Raw genomic sequence first — 21400 nt, 5'->3', positions numbered from 1 at the left:
AATAATGACTTGAAATCTCAGTAAAGACAACATCATGGAGTGAGACTGGTGGAGCATCGTACTCTTCTCCAACATAGCCATTTTTAAATAACCTCCAAATACAATTACACTGATGCGAATCATAATAGCAAAGTATTTGTCTTTGCTCGTTATTACATCGCCAAGTATTATTTATTTCCACCAACATGATTTTAGTGTCTGCGTTTTCACAAGCGCCAAATCACCAAATGATCAGACGTGGGCATAGGCGCCAACTTCATGTCAACATTGGGGGGTCAGAATTACGTTCTTGCACCGTGACGTCATGACGTCGGCAGTGTATGTAGTTGAATATCAAAGACTCAGTTGTAAGTCATTTTCATTCATTACTATTCACCGTTGCAAGTGGGAAACGCCCATTTTAACGATAACTTATTATGATGCATTAAAAAAATCTCGCGACTTTAAACATTGTATGAAACACAATTTATTCAATAAACAAATTTAGTTTAATGCAATTTTCTTTGAGATGAATTCAGCAGACAACTGACAAGAATAGTGCAAAAAAAAAAACGCGCACCATACTCCATAAAAAGGCTTAAGCGCCTTAAACTCATATATCCGCATGTAAGGCTACCTCGTGGCCAACCATTCTTGGGTAGAAAAACGGCTAAGTACATGTTTCTGTTAAGAGTTAATGGATATGACAAAGTTAATTTTAATCTTACTTACAAACTTTAACAACACATCTCTTTCATGGCCACGGAAATTAACAAGTAGGCAGTAAAACGAAATAAGCAATATAAGGTCATGAGAAAATCATATTCACCCTAATAGCCCATCAGCCCTAAAACTTCGCAAAAACATCACTCCTTCTGTCACAAGCGCTGATAAACTCATCCACTTGTCCATTTTGCTTCATTTCTATGTTCACTGTTCAGTGAAAACGGTTGCGGGAGGCCACACAGAACTTTTCGCCTCAGTAGTGCTGCCTTGGTTGCTACGCAACGAACCATTTTATTTATGTTTTTTTTTTGCCTGGGCCACGTAGGCCTAGTGCTATGCAGTGTAAATTTTGTGGAGTGCAACCTGTCAATCACTCACTGCCAACCACTGGAATATTGCAAGCGGAAAAGGGGGCAGGTCATGTCCGATCATAACATTTTAGGTGACGTTTCTATAGATTACTTATTTTGCATTCAAAGCTAGGCTATTATTTGTTTAGTTGGTTTCAATCGTCAGTTAACATGAATTCATCTGTACTGTTTACTACTTTTTCACGTTTCATTATTGGGGTGTTTTTGCCCCCCCAACTTTATCTTTGGGGGGGTCACAAAGGTCCGTGCCCCCCCGCAGATAGCGCCAGTGGACGTGGGAGTATACATTATGTATACTTTCAGTTTGTGGAAATTGCAAGTCGAACATTTCTTTCTTCAGACCACTGACTCGCCAAGATAGCAATACATTTCACTGTCCACGTCTTATTTTAAAGACAACATACTCTAACCCCAGAATCAAATCAAACCAGCACACTTACACAACACTTCAACATGCTTGGAGGAGAACGTTCATCTTCAATTGATTCATCCTCAAAACCAAGCAAAAAGATGGAAGAGCTGCATGCCTAATTTTGCCCATCAAGAACATCTTAGTGTAATGAAATGAAGCCAGTCACAAAATCCTGATATTCATTTTTTTTGTTCTAATTCATTAAGATTTTGAAGTGTATTTGACAGCCATTAAACACCAGCTCCAAAACAAGCACTGATATTGATTGATTTTGTCGGAAATTGGGAAAATCTTTGAAAACGATGGCTTGGTGTGAGTGCAGTGTCCAGCATTCCACATTTATATAACAGTAACTATAGTACATACAGTAAGTGTGAGCTGGTCTAGTGGTGAGCGTGTCCGCCTCTTGACTGGGAGATCGCTACTTCTACTCGCGGTCAAATCATATCAAAGACCATCATAAAAACGGTACCTCCTGCCATCTCGTAAGGCACTATGAGTAGGGAGTCAAATTTTGGTGGCTATCAGAGAACTGCCCCCCTCCCCCAACTGAAACCCTATCTATGTAATAAGTGAAAGGCTGAAGGCTAGAGAAATGAAGATTGGCGTCTTAAGGGCCTGGTTAGTACTGGGGAGACTGCCTGGGAAGACCAGGTCCTGGCATGGGAGGGACTTTGAAAGAGTACATCAAGCGCAAAAGTCAACAAGCGCCAACCTGGAAAAATTGAACCAGTACTCTCAGCGGATGAATGGCGGTGCCATTTTTCTGTTCAGCAGGTTTGTTTTGTAAAATCTTGCTATATTCGTGATTTTCTTTCCATCTGCCATGTCCCATTTTTCACAGATGCTGACAACTCCATTTCAGCAAATCAGCCCTTCGAAACTAGTGATATCATCCATCGTAGCTGCTCTCACATTTTGTTGACCTTTCTCGGTTTGTTCGCTAAATTGCCGTTTAGATATTTCACCAAGTAATCCATTAGAACATGGAAAACTTTGACGATATCGATGAACAAGTGACTAGATCACAGGTTGGGTGTAAAAACAAACCTAATCTAGCCATCTTAAAGGAGATACGCAGAACCTTTATTTTTAAATACATTTCTGAGTGGATAGTATCTCCATCCTTGACTCTTGTATGCTGCATAAATGGGAATAAAAAAATATCGACCGCAAAGTTAAAATCGACCACAAAGTTGGTGTTCGAGCTGCCCCGCTGAGCCAGCCAGCCCTGAGCGCATGACGTCACAGTGGTAACCGGTTTTAAGGCCGAGGCCTTTTACAGCTATAGACCAAAGTCATATAAATAACAATTTTATGGTGAAAGTAAGAAATTCCATTACCGACTTGCTCAACTAAGACTGATTTGACTTCATTGATTGTGGGTTGACTCTCATTAAAGCAGGACAGGTGTTATAACTTATGCAACATACATGTACATGCATGCATTTTCACTGATAAAACATAAAAGGCTAATTAAAGAATCAGATAAACTGAGTGTAGCAACTCGGATGGGTGGGTGGAGCACAGAAGGATGGCAGGCCAGAACTGAGATCACAAACACTTTATTAAAGCTTTTCAGCCTTAGCTATATTTTGGTATACATATGACACACACACACACGTGTTCTGGTCGGGAGAGAGCCCGCTCTGCTCTCGCTCTCTTCCTTAAATAGGGCGCAGCTCCTGGGAAGACACACAAACACAGGTTAATTCACATCAGGTGTAGTGATTCTGCCACTTACCTTTCCCGACTCTGCCCTCCGGTCACAGACCGATGCTTGACCACGCCCCCACTGCCACATACCCCCACCGCCCGACTCAGGCCAGGCAGCCGTCCGGCCCGCAGCCGACTCCCCCCCCGCCTTGATGGGAGAGGAAGTCTGCCACGACCATCTGCACCCCCGGCCTGTGGACCACCTTGAAGTTAAAGGGTTGGAGCGCCAGATACCAACGGGTGATCTGCGCGTTGGCATCCTTCATGTGGTGGAGCCACTGGAGGGGCGCGTGGTTCGAACAGAGGGTGAAAGGGCGTCCCAGCAGGTAGTAACAGAGGGCGAGGACCGCCCACTTGATGGCCAGGCACTCCTTCTCTATGGTGCTGTAGCGCCCCTCACGCACCGACAGCTTCCGACTTGTATACAGCACTGGGCGATCCTCCCCCTCCACCTCCTGGGACAAAACAGCCACCAGCCCTCTGTCCGACACGCCCGTCTGCAATATAAAAGGGAGAGAAAAGTCAGGGGAGTGTAACAGTGGCCCCCCACACAGTGCAGCCTTTACCTTAGAAAAAGCCCGCTGTCTCTGCTCCGTCCACTGGACCGGATCTGGTGCCCCCTTTTTAGTGAGATCAGTCAGCGGGCTGGTGACGTCCGAATAATTAGGTATAAACCTACGATAATAGCCAGCCAGCCCCAGGAACTGTCTCACCCCCTTTTTGGTCTTGGGCCTCGGGCAGGCCGCAATTGCCGCTGTCTTGTTAATTTGGGGACGCACCTGTCCGTTGCCCAAGTGGAAGCCCAGATACTGTACTTCCACTCGCCCAATCGCACACTTCTTCGGGTTGGCTGTGAGGCCCGCCCGCCTCAGCGACCTAAGGACGGCCCTCAGATGTTGGAAGTGCCTCGGCCAGTCATTACTATAGATAATTATATCGTCGAGATAGGCGGCTGCATAGGCGGCGTGGGGGTGAAGGACCCTATCCATCAGCCGCTGAAACGTAGCGGGCACCCCAAATAGCCCAAAAGGAAGTGTGACAAGATGGTGTAAGCCGAACGGTGTGGAAAAGGCCGTTTTTTCTCGGGATAATGGAGTCAAGGGGATCTGCCAATAACCCTTTGTTAAATCCAGTGTCGAGTAAAAGTGAGCCGTGCCTAGCCGATCGAGCAACTCATCAATACGAGGCATTGGGTACGCGTCGAATTTAGACACCGCGTTGACTTTCCTATAGTCAACACAGAACCGGACCGACCCGTCGGCCTTGGGAACCAAGACCACCGGGCTGCGCCAGTCACTGTGGGACTCCTCGACAATGCCCATTTCGAGCATGGTCTCGAGTTCTTACCAAACCACCTTTTTCTTGTGTTCGGGCAGTCTGTAAGGGCGGCTGCGCACTACCACCCCCGGGGGCATCTCAATGTGGTGTTCTATGAGGTGGGTGTGGCCGGGCAGGGGCGAGAACATGTCAGAAAATTCTGTTTGCAACCGGGCGACCTCCGCGAGCTGGGTCGGTGAGAGGTGGGCTCCACAGGGGACCGGAGCGGTGGGTGACGCCAATTTTCCCTTTTGAACCTCCGGCCCCAGCTCCGCCTTCTCAGGAACCACCGACACCAGCGCCACGGGGACCTCCTCGCTCCAACGTTTTAACAGATTGAGGTGGTATATCTGTAACACCCCAGCCCTGTCCGTTCGCCTCACCTCATAGTCGACGTCCCCGACTCGCCATGTGACCTCAAAGGGTCCTTGCCACCTGGCGATTAATTTGGAGCTCGATGTGGGCAACAGTACAAGTACTTTATCTCCCGGTGCGAACTCCCTGAGGCGCGTACCCTTGTTGTACAGGCGGGTTTGTCGTTCTTGGGCCTGCTGCAAATTCTCCTGGGTTAGGTGGGCGAGTGTGTGGAGTTTTGCGTGCAGGTCAATAACATATTGGATTTCATTTTTACTTTGTGAAGGTCCCTCCTCCCAATTTTCCCGCAGCACATCTAGAATGCTGCGCGGCTTATGCCCGTATAACAATTCAAATGGGGAGAACCCCGTGGAGGCTTGTGGGACCTCTCGCACTGAAAACAACAAGGGTTCGAGCCACTTATCCCAATTACGTGCGTCCTCACTTATGAATTTTTTAATTATATTTTTGAGGGTACGATTGAACCGTTCAACTAAACCGTCCGTTTGTGGGTGATAAACGCTGGTGCGGATCGGCTTAATACCCAACAACTTATACAGTTCCTTTAGTGTACGTGACATAAACGCGGTGCCTTGATCAGTCAGAATCTCATTCGGGATTCCAACTCGGGAGATGACGCAGAAGAGCGCCTCCGCAATACTGCGTGCTGAGATATTGCGAAGAGGCACTGCTTCCGGGTATCACGTTGCATAGTCCACTAGAACCAATATAAAGCGGTACCCTCGTGCTGACCGATCTAATGGCCCGACGAGATCCATCCCAATTCTTTCAAACGGGGTCTCGATTAATGGTAGAGGGCGCAAAGGCGCTTTTGGAACAGCCGCTGGATTTACTAACTGGCATTCGCGGCACGCCGTACACCACCTACGGACATCGCCGCAAATCCCCGGCCAATAGAATCGGGCCATTATTCGGGCTAGTGTTTTATCCTGCCCTAAGTGTCCAGCCATGGGATTAAAGTGAGCCGCCTGGAATACCAATTCCCGGTGGCTCTTCGGAATTAAAAGCTGCGTGACTCACTCTTTAGTCTGAGTGTCCTGCGTCACTTGGTATAATCTATCCTTCATAATTGCGAAGTAGGAGAAGGACGGGGCGGCGCTTGGCTGGAGCATTTGACCATTGATTACTCTCACTTGGTCAAACGCATGCCGCAGAGTCTCGTCTCGCGACTGCTCTAATGGGAAATCTGCGAGGGATTCCCCGAGAGAGAGAGGAGGGGCCGGCGGCTCCTCACTCTGATGCGGAGCTGACGTAGACGGCTCTGTGGCAGCTGCTCCCGCCAATGCCACACCGGGACCTCCCCTTATTAAACTGCTGCAGGACCCACTCTTTACTAAATGAGTCATTAAATCCCGAAATCCCAGCCAATCAGTCCCCAAAATTATAGAGTGGGTGAGGCGAGGATTAACCGCCGCCTTTACTATAAATTTCTCCCCTCGAAACAGAATGTGAACTGACACTAAAGGGTAGCTGTGAACATCCCCGTGCACACACAACACCTTCACCAATTGTGCTCCCCCCAATGCCTCGTCTTGCACCAGGCTTTGGTGGATTGAGGTCTGAATACAGCCAGAATCCACCAACGCCTGATACGTATCCCCTTGGATACTCACCGGTATGCGATATGCTCCGGCCCGATCGAGGGCGGCTCCTGGCGCGTCGGGGATCCGAACCACCGCGCCCACCTCCATTACTGAGCACTGTTGTTGGAGGTGGCCCGGCTCCCCGCAGCACCAGCAAACCGGCCCGGGCTCCCTCTCTGCACTGGTGCTCTGGGGCTCACTCACCTGAGGGGGGGGAGAGACAGAGACAGACGGGAGGAATGGGAAGGTCCGCGGGTGCGGCGGGCCGGCTGGGTGGGGCCGGCCCCCGCCTCTGCGGTGGGGGAAAGGGGCAAGGACGAGACACAGGAGGAGAGGGAGAGAGAGAGAGAGAGAGAGGAGAGGGGAGAAGAGGTTGTTTGCTGTCCTGCCATCGGGACAGCCGCCAAATGGTCCTCCGCCAGCTCAATTGCCTGATCCAGCGACGTCGGGCGGTGGCACTGGACCCACTCTGCAGCCCCGGCTGGTAGACGCATGATGAACTGCTCCAGCGCCACCTGGTCGATGATCCCCTCGGCGTCGCGGTTGTCAGCCCTCAACCACTGCCCGCAGGCATCCCGGAGCTGCTGGCCAAACGCGAACGGCCGGCCGACTTCCTCCAAGCGCAACACACGGAAGCGCTGCCGTTGTTGCTCGGGGGTGCGCCCCACACGCTGGAGGATGGCCCGGCGAAGGTCCGTGTAGGCCAACCGGCGGTCGGCGGGGAGCTGTAGCATGGCCAGCTGCACCTCTCCCGTTAGCAGGGGGAGGAGGCGCGCCGCGCGCTGTTCCATTGGCCACCCCGAGGTCTCTGCAACCTGTTCAAAGAGCGTGAGGAAGGCCTCGGGGTCGTCCTGCGGGCCCATCTTCGTCAGGGTGAAGGGGGCCGGTCCCGCGGCGGTGGACCCCGTCGACGTGAGGAGGTGCCGGAATGCCTGTCGCTCCTCCTCCTGAGCCAGCATCAGGGCCTCAAACCACCATTCCTGTTCCCTCCGGAGGGCGACTAGTGCCTGGTGCTGGCTTTGCTGGGCCGTGGCAAGGGCGTGGACCAGCTCAGCGAAAAGGGAGGACTCCGTGGGGCTGTTTTCTCCTGCGCTCCATCCCGGGTTTCGGCACCACTGTAGCAACTCGGATGGGTGGGTGGAGCACAGAAGGACGGCAGGCCAGAACTGAGATCACAAACACTTTATTAAAGCTTTTCAGCCTTAGCTATATTTTGGTATACATATGACACACACACACACGTGTTCTGGTCGGGAGAGAGCCCGCTCTGCTCTCGCTCTCTTCCTTAAATAGGGCGCAGCTCCTGGGAAGACACACAAACACAGGTTAAGTCACATCAGGTGTAGTGATTCTGCCACTTACCTTTCCCGAATCCACCCTCCGGTCACAGACCGACGCTTGACCATGCCCCCACTGCCACACTGAGACAATCACATTCTGAAGCAAATTAAATAATCTCATACCGGTAACTTAAACACACAATACAAGTTACATGTCTCATCTCATCTCATTACCTCTCGCCGCTTTATCCTGTCCTACAGGGTCGCAGGCAAGCTGGAGCCTATCCCAGCTGACTATGGGCGAAAGGCAGGGTACACCCTGGACAAGTCGCCAGGTCATCACAGGGCTGACACATAGACACAGACAACCATTCACACTCACATTCACACCTACGGTCAATTTAGAGTCACCAGTTAACCTAACCTGCATGTCTTTGGACTGTGGGGGAAACCGGAGCACCCGGAGGAAACCCACGCGGACACGGGGAGAACATGAAAACTCCGCACAGAAAGGCCCTTGCCAGCCACGGGGCTCAAACCTGGACCTTCTTGCTGTGAGGCGACAGCGCTAACCACTACACCACCGTGCCACCCACAAGTTACATGTATTAATCTAAATGCAGGTAAACATGTTGTTTTTGTTGTTTTGTATCCAAATGAGAGTCGCATCTTACCCATCTGTGTTCTTGCTTCTTGAAGGCTGATTTTGTGGCCGATTGTTTTGAAACAATTTGACTTTCAGTTGTTCGTTTAGTTCTCCGTTCATTTGCTTCTTCCACATAAGGGCGATATATTGCTGCTGAAGCGAGCATATCCAGTGGAGAAATCAGATGGCTGCTCCACTCATTCTCCATTTTCTCCATACTGAGTACTCCGCCATTACTGCTCAGCTCAGGCAATTACTAAAACCTGGGACGGGACGTCACTGGTTTCAGCAACAACCACGGGGAGGTCACTGCCTGAGTGATAATATGTCACATCTCATCCTCTTCCGTCCCGGGTTTTAGCAACAACCCTCGGCTCACACTCCGGGAGAACTGGTGCAACTGAACTTACTTTCCTTTTCTTGTAGTTTTCTTTTCCTTTAATTGTTGGCACTGCACCCTCTTTCAATACGGGCTTATAGCCAACGCTCCTCAACACATCAGAGGTCTTGTATGAGACTTCAGTAAAATGTGCAGAGCAGAGGAAAGACCACTTCGTAGGCACCCAATGTGCCCATGAACTTCTCGCAAAATGCGTCGAAATCTTTGCAGTTTGAACATTCTTGGGCCATGAATGCAACATAAATCCACTTTCTGTTGTGTTGCTCCACCCGCCAGGAACACATCTACGTGGCATGATGATAAATTAGCTCAAAATGGAGGATCGGAGTTGCAGTCAGCTCTGTATTTTAGTATAGCGGAAATGGCAATGAGACCGATAGACTTCCTGCTGTGACATCACAGAAGCCAAGGTCATTCACTCACACCGCTACATATATGAATCATTTTAATCGTAAAAATTACGATATTAAATTTATTGTTAACGCTTTAAACTATTCCTGTGCCATTCTTGAGGTCTCAAGGCATTTATAAACAAAAAGTGAGGCCATGGCTCTGCGTATTTCCTTTAATAATAATAATAATAATAATAATAATAATAATTTGTCGAGTTGTCGGTTTTTGCCCCTGAACGCTTCACATCGACACTGACATTGAGATGCTTTTTGAATTTGTGAAAAAAACAACAACAAAAAAACTGATACAAATCTAAAATTGTATCCGTAACACTGTAGATGAGTACTATATAGGATTCATTTTTAAGAAAAGCTCACCCCTAACACACAGCCCAGACTCAGAGCCCAGATTAATGCTTATCTGAATAATGGACGTTGTTTTGTTCTGCAGGATCTCCGTATTACTACGGCGCAGCCACACGGGGTTCAGGACCTGCAGCCACGGCCACGGCCAGCGCCTACGATCGCCACTGAGAGGAGAGGAGGAGTGAAAATGAGAAGGAGGAGCGCTACATGGCGTGAAGGAGAGGACAGACGAACAGAGAGAGGGAGAGACTACGTCTTTTTTCACATCAGTGAAGCTTGCGTCCTTTTATTCAGAACTTTTGCTTGACCAAACACACACACAGACGTTAATCACCACTAGTACCGGGATCTCCAAAAATCCCATTACATTAGTAAGCACCTTTTTCTATGGTAGCAATTAATGAAATGATGACGTACACAACATTCCATTGCTGTAATAAAAAGAATTGAAGTTTTTTTTTTAAATTACATATGTCAAAGTCATATTATACTGCGAACTGCACAGAATTGTTGTATGTGATTTATAAAAGGCGGCGCGTCGAAGCACCTCTTCTCTTTCTCTGTGTAGATAAATGCTCTTAACTCGTGTACAAAATGCCCTGTACGTTTGTCAGATTTAAAGCTATTTATGATGGAGACAGAGTAATATATATATTAAAAAAAATGTATGTGTAAAAGTTTACCACGGACACAAGTTCCAATTCTACCAGGAGACGTTTTTTTCTTTTTTTTTTTAATTCTCAGCCTGTTTTTGGTACAATTCCAGTGTTTTGCTCCTATAAGATAAGATTGGAGGACTGCTCACTGGGAAAAGAGAAGCATGGCTATTTTTAATGAAACTGCCTCTGGCAATATAATTGGCTGAATTTAAAGGTTTCGTAGACAGGTAGCATTTTTTTTCCAAACAACGTTACTGTGTTTTTACGGTACTTGGCCGCATACACAGACACACAATTCTGTATTTTTTATTTGAACAAAACATGATGGTCATTTTGAAACCGTTATAAGACTGGCTAATTTCTGAGAAAAAAATTTAAGCCAGCTCATTAAGGAGGGATTTTGTCTAGCCTGAACTTCCTCAACAGGAAATGATGTTATTCACCTTTAGGAAAAACAAACAAACAAACAAACAAACAAACAAACCACAGTCCATGTACATTTTTGGTTCTCCAAGACAGAAGCGATGTAAGGTACTAGATCTAGGTGAATAAGGTGTACGCTGCATCTGCTAGGTCCTTTAACTAATTGAACAAAACGATGTTCCTTTAAGAAGGAACAACTACAACGACAAGCATTTGTACCCTTTCGACATTTTTTCTTTCCTCCACTGGAGAAAGTGCTGTCGGTCTCCTGAACTTCCCCAAAGATCCAATTCAAGACAGTAAACATGAAGACAAATCATTTGGCGATACGTTCTTCCTTCCCTCCCTCCCTCTCTCTCTCTCTCTCTCTCTTTTATTTTCTCCAAGTGCTCGTTCATTCATTCTGCGCCAAGACAATGCATGAAACCGTGGTGAAGGCCTTAGCGAACTCAAACGCAACCTGTACATAGCGCCATCTTGACAAAATCGTCCCTCGTGTGTCCTGTTAAAGATGTACAATACAGCGATCGTTTACTGCCATGCAAGCTTTTTGGATCCCAGTATACATATCTAACTTTAGATTCTAGTGGATGAGGAAAGAAACGTGTCCTTTATTTAGCTATCGTTCGTGGTGTGTGTTCCCACATCTTGATTTTTTTTTCCCTTTTGGATACGCTGTGCATTTCCGAGTAGCTTTTTTACCGAGTGGAGAACATTGTAGATTTAGTAGTCACGAACACCAAAACTTTTGATGTGAAATGTGAGGAAAAAAAAAACTATATCTATGAATATACAATATATATAAAGACGCTGATAGTTTTCACTTTTTTATGTTCTGAACTGTAACGTAGCATTAGAAATACCTTCGTTCGTAGACCTTAAGTTGCGTGTTACGCAACTCTAAAGAAACCCTTGATGCCGTTCGCCACAACGCTCCTGGCGACCTTTGAACCTTTTAGTCTGAGGCATTATGAACCTGAAATACACCAGCTGAAATCGAGGACAGTGCCTTTACTTTTTCTATCGAGTCATCCCGAATGACCACGCGTCACTAAAATACGAACACAAGGTCATAGGACCGCGCCAATCAACAGATCCACCAGTGCCACTGACCAGACGTGTGTTTCAGGCTGAAGAAAACGAATGCAGATCTTTAAATCAGAGAGGCTAATTAATCAATCACCGAACACACGGATTAAACCAAACAAACGAGGCCAAGTCTGTCGCGAGTAGAAATCTGTACCGTATTATAACACTGTGGTGTTTTGACAAAAATGAGTGCAAAATCTAAGTAGCAATTTTGTTCACTTTTATATAAAATGATCCTAACTGCAAACTCTGATTATCCTTGTAATTTAACCATTCATAAATTTCTTGGCGTGAATTCTTACGAATCTTTAATCATTCGACTGTCTTGTCTTGTCTCTCAGAATTCATTTCATTTAAAGTTACTTGGGAATGTCAGCAAGCATCGTTGCTGTGTTTGGAGTTTGCTTGATTTCATACCAATGAAGGTGTGATACTTATAAGCAAAGGTATAAATGTTAACTCCGCCCCTTGCTGCAAATTGAATCATGTAAATTATCTTACGAATTAGCAATCATGAGACTGCGCTGTCAGATGTTTTTTTTTTTAAATTTGCAAGAAATGGTGATGCTGTATTTTGTATTTTTTGTATTGCATTCAGTTTCATAGGGATGACGGTGTAAGAAAATGTAACGACTCTAACCTTAACCTTTGTAAAGTGTAATTCAGATCATTTAATTTGTGGAAATTGTTAAGAAATAGCAACCGCAATACCATGTTTCCTTCATTTTTCATTTCACTTGTAAATCTACTCGCATACGTAAAACCCCTTCACACATACTGACGGATATAATAAAAGGACTCCATTGCCTTGAACACACGGTTCTTGCGTAATAACCGCCCCTGTTTTTTTTTTAATCAAACTGTAAACACATTGCCTTGCCATCGACTTGACCTGAGAGATTCTCCCAAGGCTCCCATTGGCTCATAGGATGATGATTGACAGTTCTGGCACTGAACAGTAACACAAAGTGTTCTTTTACTGGTATGGTTCCTGCCCTTCCCGTCAGCCCCTTCAAACTCGTACTGTACACACATGTAGTTCTTTTGTCCTCTGGTGGGTCGCGAACATGTTGCCCTTCCCCATGGGGACGCGCTAAACCTGCTGTGCCATCAAAACCTGATGTCCACGTTCTTGCTTTTCTCCACTTCTCTTTTACTTGAGCACTAATCTCATCAGTCCTTCCTAACCCACTTCTTTAGGATTAAACCTATTACAACGATTGTATCAATTAGATTTGTGGAAAATCTGTCCATTATTACTGAAGACGGTCATTTCTTTGAGCGTATCGATGGCAAAGGGAATCTCTTTCCTCATTGTACGCGGCTAGTTTTTAATTTAAGACACAAAAGATTTCAGTTTTATACATTACCTACAATCTGTACCTAAAGAGCGCGATGCAGCGGCGCTTTAGTACTTTAGTCTGTTCAGCTCTCTGGTCAGTATGCTCAATCACATCATACCATCGATGTCATCGCACTCGCCGTCTTATAGATCACTAACTAGCCAGGCAGCACAACTGCATCATGTAGCTGCATTGCATTCTGGGGGACATTGAGTCCAATGGTTGCACCACAACTTTTCCACTGGATTTTTTCATTAATCTGACAATGAACGTTGCTTGAAATTGGTGAGTGAGAAAAGAAGCTTTTGCTCTTTGGTTTTTAAGAGCTCACAGCGAAATATCAAATTGAACGCCATTGTAACAATACCAGTATTATACAATATCAGAGTTGTATTTAATGTGTTTCAGGGTGGAGTTTAACCATTTAAACCTTTAACCATCTATAAACGTGCGATTACAGAATATCACTGGATATCAGTGCCTCCTACGGAAATCCCTTGCAAGATTTCTTTTGGATTCATTAACACTTTTAACCCAAGGCTTATATGTTAAAGCACAGAAATGAGTCCAAGCAGGAATCCTGTTTGTTTCGATCTTGATAGGTTCGGTTTCTCTAAGTCTATTCGAACTTGGCTAATCAAAATGTATCGAACTGATTTAAGGTTGGTTACTGTGTGAAAATAACCCAAAACACATGACATTCATGAAGCGCTTCTCCGATTAAATCCCATAATTCAGTGCAGCCATCCTAAAAAAAAGAGGGCTTGGGATTTTTTTAAATAAAAATTTAAAAAATCCTTTTTAAAAATCTTAACAAAATAACCTTGACCTAGTTGACCAATTTCACACCGCCGCTAGTCAATTTATAAGGTTTCCTGATAAAATAACCAGATTAAAATCAACTTGGTACATGACCTTATCGTGGCCTTCTGTGTAACAATCCGAAGTTCCGTCTGTAATTATTTCCTAACAGACCTTTCCCCGTTCCTGTGGGACTGATACAATTTTTTACTGATTTTTTTTTAATAAATAAATTTTTTAAAATCCTAAAAAAAAAACCACAAAAAAAAACAAACAAAACAAGGTTAAATGTCGGGAATTGCGGTGATGCTGTGAGAATGCTCCAGAACATGGCAATCGGCTCAAAACAAAACAAAAAACACTCAGTGTAGAAACATATCTGTAGCATCCACCAAAGCTAGAGATACCCATTTAAAAAAAAGAAAAGAAAAAAAGAAAAAAAAACCCCTGATCATCAAAATATGGAGGAATTTGAAATGATAAATCGCTTCTTTAAGAAATGTGTATGTTTTTTATTGAATTTTCTAGTAGTTACGAACGAATCTCAATGTTTTTTTTCCTCTGCGTGCTGTGTGTTGTCTTAATATTTGAATGTATTTACTGCGGTACAAAATTTGCCAAAGATAACATACCACTTGTTTTCAGTTGTTCGCATTTTTATTTGTTTATGTTTTATACGCTATACATTTTCAAGTCAGACCATGAACTGGAAACAATTGTTACTGATAGTATGCTTTTTTGTTTATTTGTTTATAATTTTGGTATTGCTAATGTTATGATTATTCTAATTATTCAAATATTCAGGGTTATTTTATGTTTGAATTGTCGATTTGAATTATCTGGCATTCGTCCTGACCCCTGAAATCAGTCCAGGGTAAATAGGCTACTAAGTGTACGTGCAGATGAGTGAGCGTTGTTTGTGTATTATTGATTTATGTACCTGTAATGTGAAATGAAGAAGTAATTATTTGTAAATATTTGACATAATTTTATTGGTTCATCAAAATAAAGGTAATTTTTTTAAGTTCACAAGTTCACGCATTTTGCTTGTACAGTTTCTCGGTAGTGATATGGTTTCTGGGTGTATCGCATGGCAGCTAAGGGGACGTCTGATGAACGGATGACTTTTAACTTGAGTATTTTACGGCAATAAAAACAGAACAGGTTGCCTAACAAAATTCTACAATTTGATTAAAGTACAAATGACACAAACTTGCAGAGCAAATGAAATAAAGAACCTAATGCTCATGCACAAGTAAAATAGGACAGAAACAAAAATGCACATAGCAAGCTATCGAAACAAAAAATTCCTTGGGAATGGAAAATAATTAAAATATATTTATTAATAAACACTATTTTTTTAAATAAATTGCACTTTGTTATCAGTTACACCTTGTGTATTGGGTTTGCTGTGTTATAAATATATTATCAATAATACTTCTAATAAAAGCATTTTCAATATTAATTTATAACAATCCTTAAATCTAAATAAAATAAAACAGCCTATTCATACAATATTTAATAGCCTTAGATTAAATTTAAAACTCACTGAACTACACTCTACAACTATTTTCTGTATTCTTCATGCTCACACTATAATGCATTTTAACTACAAGAACCTTAAAGATCATAAAGAAAATAAACGATATCAAAATATGTGCACATTTTTTCATTCACAGATTCTGAAATAATTTACTGCAAAGATTCATACTGGTTGTTGTGTATTTACAGAATTTTTAACTGCTAATTTCAGCTAAATTAGACAGCTAAAAAACCCATACTGATTCACGAAAGTCATGGCAAATGATTCACCAATTCACTAAATTTATATAATATGATCCACTGCTTCAAAAATTTCCTGCCAAATGATTCACTGATTCACACATTTAATGCCAAATGATTCACTAAAATCATCTCAAATGATTCACTGATTCACTAATTTATAGATTCACTGATTCATTAAATTAATGTCAAATGATTCACTAAATTTATATAATATAAATCAGGGGTTCTCAACCTTTTCTGCTTTAAGGCCCATCTAATCATACTTGTAATGAGTCAGGGCTCATTAAAAAAGATCCCTAATTATTTTGGTTCATCTATTCTATTATAATGTAATAATCTATTGTAAAGTGTATTAATGGATACATAATCACTCCCTGTTACAGATGGGAGCCCAGGAATTAAATAAATGCAATAAAAACAATGCTTAGATTGTAGGTATTGTATTTAAAACTGTACGGATGTGCCAGAAGTGAAGCCATGCATGCGGGGCATTCTCAGTCAAAAGGGATTAATGATCCAAAAGTGGAGTCTGGTCCATTAACACAAGAACTTATTGCCGTGTTTGTATTCAGAAAATAAGCAGGTTATTAAAACCAAGAATTACACTCAAAAGAAGTGGATATAGAAACAACTCAATGGATCCTTACACGCTAACAAAGAAGGATTTTTGCTATGAAAGAAAAATTTGCGAGCTAAATTTGATATTAATAGAATAAAGTTTGATCCTATTGTAGCCGGAATTAAATACAAAGACAATAGTTATGCATACTACGTATTAATTAACTTAATGTGAAGATAATTAACAGATAATTAACAGATTTTAAGTTTTTTTTTAAAAAGCTTGTATATATTTTTAGTCTTTTGTATTTGTAATTATTTGTATCTGTACATGCACAACCCCACCAGCTCTGCTGATCAACTTCTCATCTCATCTCATTATCTCTAGCCACTTTATCCTGTTCTACAGGGTCGCAGGCAAGCTGGAGCCTATCCCAGCTGACTACGGGCGAAAGGCGGGGTACACCCTGGACAAGTCGCCAGGTCATCACAGGGCTGACACATACACACAGACAACCATTCACACTCACATTCACACCTACGGTCAATTTAGAGTGCTGATCAACTTATCGTATTTAAATAAAGTCATTCATTTATTCATTATGAGCTAGAAAATTATCCATCCTTTGAGTTCCCCGACATCTCAAACTACCTGGTGCTGTAGACATCGTTTTACATGGACACACAGATGAAAACCTGGAAGAGCATGGAGGAGTACAACTTTTTATATGCGGCTGGGTTAAAGAGCTAGGGATCAGGACATCTCATCTCATCTCATTATCTCTAGCCGCTTTATCCTTCTACAGGGTCGCAGGCAAGCTGGAGCCTATCCCAGCTGACTACGGGCGAAAGGTGGGGTACACCCTGGACAAGTCGCCAGGTCATCACAGGGCTGACACATAGACAGACAACCATTCACATTCACACCTACGGTCAATTTAGAGTCACCAGTTAACCTAACCTGCATGTCTTTGGACTGTGGGGGAAACCGGAGCACCCGGAGGAAACCCACGCGGACACGGGGAGAACATGCAAACTCCACACAGAAAGGCCCTCGCCGGCCCCGGGGCTCGAACCCAGGACCTTCTTGCTGTGAGGCGACAGCGCTAACCACTACACCACCGTGCCGCCCGGATCAGGACATGACAAGATAAATCCTGTATTGTTTTTGCCCACGTAAGGAAGAGTTCCTGGGCTTTTTGTCCATGTCTTTGAGAAGGTTGCTAGAACGCTACAAATTTTAGTATCGGGTAAAAACAAACCCTTGATTCTTAACCCTCCCTGCTCTTCTCTTCCAGCAGGCATCACAGATCCATATAATTTACCCACAAATTAATTAATTTATTTATTTTTCCCACTTGTGCATGCGCTCTCTCTCTCTCTTTCTCTCTGTGCATGCAAGTGTGTGTGTGTGTGTGTGTGTATGCGTGCGTACACACGGGTTAAATGTAGAGCAGGAATGTGACAAAAATAAAGGCTTGTTCTTCTTAATTTACCCACAAATGTATTTATTCCACTTGAAAAGTGTTCGGTAAACCAGCAACCAGATTTGGGACACTACGACATCCTGAACTATTTAGTATTTGGCTTCAAACTTGAAAAAAATTCACAGCCCACTAGATGGTGTTTTGTGGCCCACTAGTGGGCCACAGCCCAGTAGTTGAGATACACTGATATAAATTACTATATAAAATGGTTAAAAAATTTCCCGTCAAATTACTCACTGATTTGCTCATTTAATGTCAAATGAATCACTGATTCACTAAAATCATGTCAAATGATTCACTGATTCATTAATTTGTATATGATTCACTGATTCACTAAACACATGCCAAGTAATACACTGATTCACTCATTTATATATGATTCACTCAACACATGCCAAATAATGCACTGGTTCACAAAATTAATGGCGATGAGACAATCTACAGGAGTGAGGTGAGCTGCTCGGCCATGTGGTGCAAGGACAACAATCTCCGCCTGAACGTGGAGAAGACGAAGGAGATTGTTGTGGACTTCAGGAGAGCGCACACCCAGCACGCTCCACTATCTATCGACGGTGCTGCAGTGGAGAGGGTGAGCAGCACCAAGTTTCTGGGTGTGCACATCTCTGAAGACCTGTCCTGGAGCAACAACACCGCATCACTGGCCAAAAAAGCCCAACAGTGTCTGTACTTCCTCCGCAAACTGAGGAGAGCAAGAGCCCTGGCCCCCATCATGCACACTTTCTACAGAGGCACCATCGAGAACATCCTGACCAGCTGCATCACCGTGTGGTACGGCGCCTGCACCGTGTCCTGCTGCAAGACTCTGCAGCGCATCGTGAGAGCAGCTGAGAGGATCATTGGTGTCTCTCTCCCTTCTCTAATGGATATTTATAACTCCCGCCTCACCCGCAGAGCCATCAGGATTGCAGGTGACCCCACCCACCCATCTCACAGCCTCTTCAGCCTGCTGTCGTCGGGGAGGAGACTGCGGAGTCTCCGGGCCAAAACCAGCAGGCTCAAGAACAGTTTCTTTCACCAGGCGGTCAGGAGGCTCAACTCCCTCCCTGTTCTGCCCCTCCTCCCCCCTCTGCCCCCTGCCACAGATTCTGCTCGCACACCCCCCTGCCCCCCCTTCAGCATCTGACATGTCACCCTCACAGTTACCCCCCCAACACACACACACACACACACACACACACACACATACATACATACTCTCAACGTTCATTAACACACAACTCAGGGACTACACATTTCACTTTACCTCGCTCATTTGCACTATTCCGCACTACCTCACCTTAACAGCCATTAGTTTATTGTTTATACTGCTTATTTCATGTTTACCTGCTATACCTCAAGTGCCCTTGACTGTTTATTTGCACCAATTTACGTGTGTGTGTGTGTGTGTGTGTGTGTGTGTGTGTGTGTTTAGTCTATGTCTAGTTCTCATCAAGAGTGTTTATACTGTTTGTTTTTTCAATAATTCTATTTTTATTTATTGCATTGCCTGTTTGCACCGTGGGTCAGAGAGGACTGAAATTTCATCTGTGCTGTATGTCGAGCATGTATAGCATATTTGACAATAAGGTTGACTTGACTTGACTTGACTTAATATAATATTATTCACTGATTGACTAATTTATATATGATTCACTGATTCACTCAACACATACCAAATAATACACTGACTCACGAAATTAATATATGATTCACTGATTCATTAAATTCAAGTCAAATGATTCACTGAGTCACTAAATTAATGTCAAATGATTTACCAAATCACTAAATTCATGCCAAATGATTCCAAAACTAGACATTTTCATTCTTCTCTTGTACTATTATAATTGAATAATTATTAAAAATAATAATAGTACCAAAGAAATGAATGATTTGTGCGTTAAAGATAATGGAACAGTATCACTGAGAAGAGCAACCATGTGAGCTCATAAAACTGAATACTTAAGTTCCAAGATGTGGTGTATACGTTGCTAATTAAAAATATCATTTCAAAGCCAAAATTCTCCAGTGTTTCTCAAGTCCATGTCTGGTGTGTGTGTGTGTGTGTGTGTGTGTGTGTGTGTGTGCGCGTGTGTGTGTGTGTGACCTAAGGGACATTAAAGTAATCTAGGATGAGTATGGATATGATCGCCCCCCTGTGCTGGGAGAATGGAGCCTGCCCACCCAGCTCTTTTGGCTGGTGGCCCAGTCCACAGGAGGCTGGAACAGGGGGGTGATAATGGGACACAAACAGCAACACACTGACAACACGACACACACACGTGCAAAACAGCTTCGGCCCAGCTGGATACAACACTACAATGTGCTGGGATTTGGGCATTTGCCCGGACTACCATCACACACACACACACACACGGCTTTGGGTCAGTGCCCGATTTCGTAGTGGCACTAGCAAGAGAAATTCCCATGCTTGGGTGCTTGCCCAGTTTGGAGACAGTGGCAAACTGTGATTGCTGTGCACTTTGGGTCTTGGCCAAAACTCATGATGAGAAAGTACTCTACAGGGATTGGACTGGTGTGTGTGTGTGTGTGTGTGTGTGTGTTGTTACTTCTGCTTTCCAGCTAACTATTTCAGGCTCTCATCTCGCACTCTTAACAATTCTTCAGAGTGAAGGTTACCCATAAGGGAACCCCATAAGAACCAAGAACCATCCAAAGAACCCTCCTATACACTCCTAAGAGTGCAGATGATACAAGTTGTGCTGGTGGTCTGAGAACATTTTAATGGAACCTCCTATGTACCGTGCGATTAGATGAGGCAGGACTCAAGTGTGTAAACCAACATGGTATTTATTTATTAGAAACAATCCAAAAATCATTATGGGTTCAGCGCACGGACCGGCAACATTAAACTCGAATAATTCATAATCGTAAAACAGGAAAACAACCAAGGGTCAAAACCAGGAAGTACAATGAGAAACAAATGGGAAATTAAGGCTCTAAATACACAAGAGAGCAGAAATCATCAAAATAACACAGAACACTAGAGGATAAAAACGCAATGACAGGACGGGGTGGAGGCAAGCACAGAAGAGCAACAGAGTGAACATGACTTTAGAGATCAGTGAGCTTACTTTTCTTCTTCCTGTGATCTACAGGAAATTCAGATGATGCAACTTCCAAATGGAGCAGTGGAATAGTCCAAATATTTCATCGGGGTGAATGTGTTCAGGTCACACTGATAATGGACGACACGTGGAAAAGGATGTTTTTTTAAAGAATGAGGTATAAAATGGATTTACACATTAATGTGAAAATAATACGAGTTTTTATGATCATACAGGGTGTCCCCAAAAAATGTACTCACATTTTGACTCCTCATAACTCATTGGATTTTTCATTTCTTTTCAGATCAAATTAACTCTAATAAAGGCAGAAGTATGACTAAGTTTTGAAGAAAGAAAAATTATCATAAAGTGCTACTGGAAGGGGAGGCACGGTGGTGTAGTGGTTAGCAAGAAGATCCTGGGTTCGAGCCCAGTGGCTGATGAGGGCCTTTCTGTGCGGAGTTTGCATGTTCTCCCCGTGTCCGTGTGGGTTTCCTCCGGGTGTTCCGGTTTCCCCCACAGTCCAAAGACATGCAGGTTAGGTTAACTGGTGACTCTAAATTGACCGTAGGTGTGAATGTGAGTGTGAATGGTTGTCTGTGTCTATGTGTCAGCCCTGTGATGACC

The 21400-nt window shown here is 43.8% G+C and overlaps 1 protein-coding gene across 3 annotated transcripts in view; it reads left to right on the top strand.

Moving 5' to 3' along the window:
• The window catches only part of pax5 (paired box 5), a 78856-nt gene extending 66869 nt beyond the window's left edge, over positions 1–11987 (top strand). For all 3 annotated transcript variants that reach the window (XM_060916682.1, XM_060916679.1, XM_060916680.1), the window contains exon 11: positions 9649–11987. In XM_060916682.1, the coding sequence (XP_060772665.1) occupies positions 9649–9731 (83 nt within the window). In that variant the 3' untranslated portion in view covers positions 9732–11987. The remainder of the gene's footprint in view (positions 1–9648) is intronic.
• Positions 11988–21400: the final 9413 nt, after the last annotated feature.

The sequence above is a fragment of the Neoarius graeffei genome, chromosome 3 (assembly GCF_027579695.1).
Source record: "Neoarius graeffei isolate fNeoGra1 chromosome 3, fNeoGra1.pri, whole genome shotgun sequence".
NCBI lineage: Eukaryota > Metazoa > Chordata > Actinopteri > Siluriformes > Ariidae > Neoarius > Neoarius graeffei.
The sequence above is the reverse complement of the archived record's forward strand: the minus strand, read 5'-3'. Positions and strand labels throughout refer to the sequence as shown.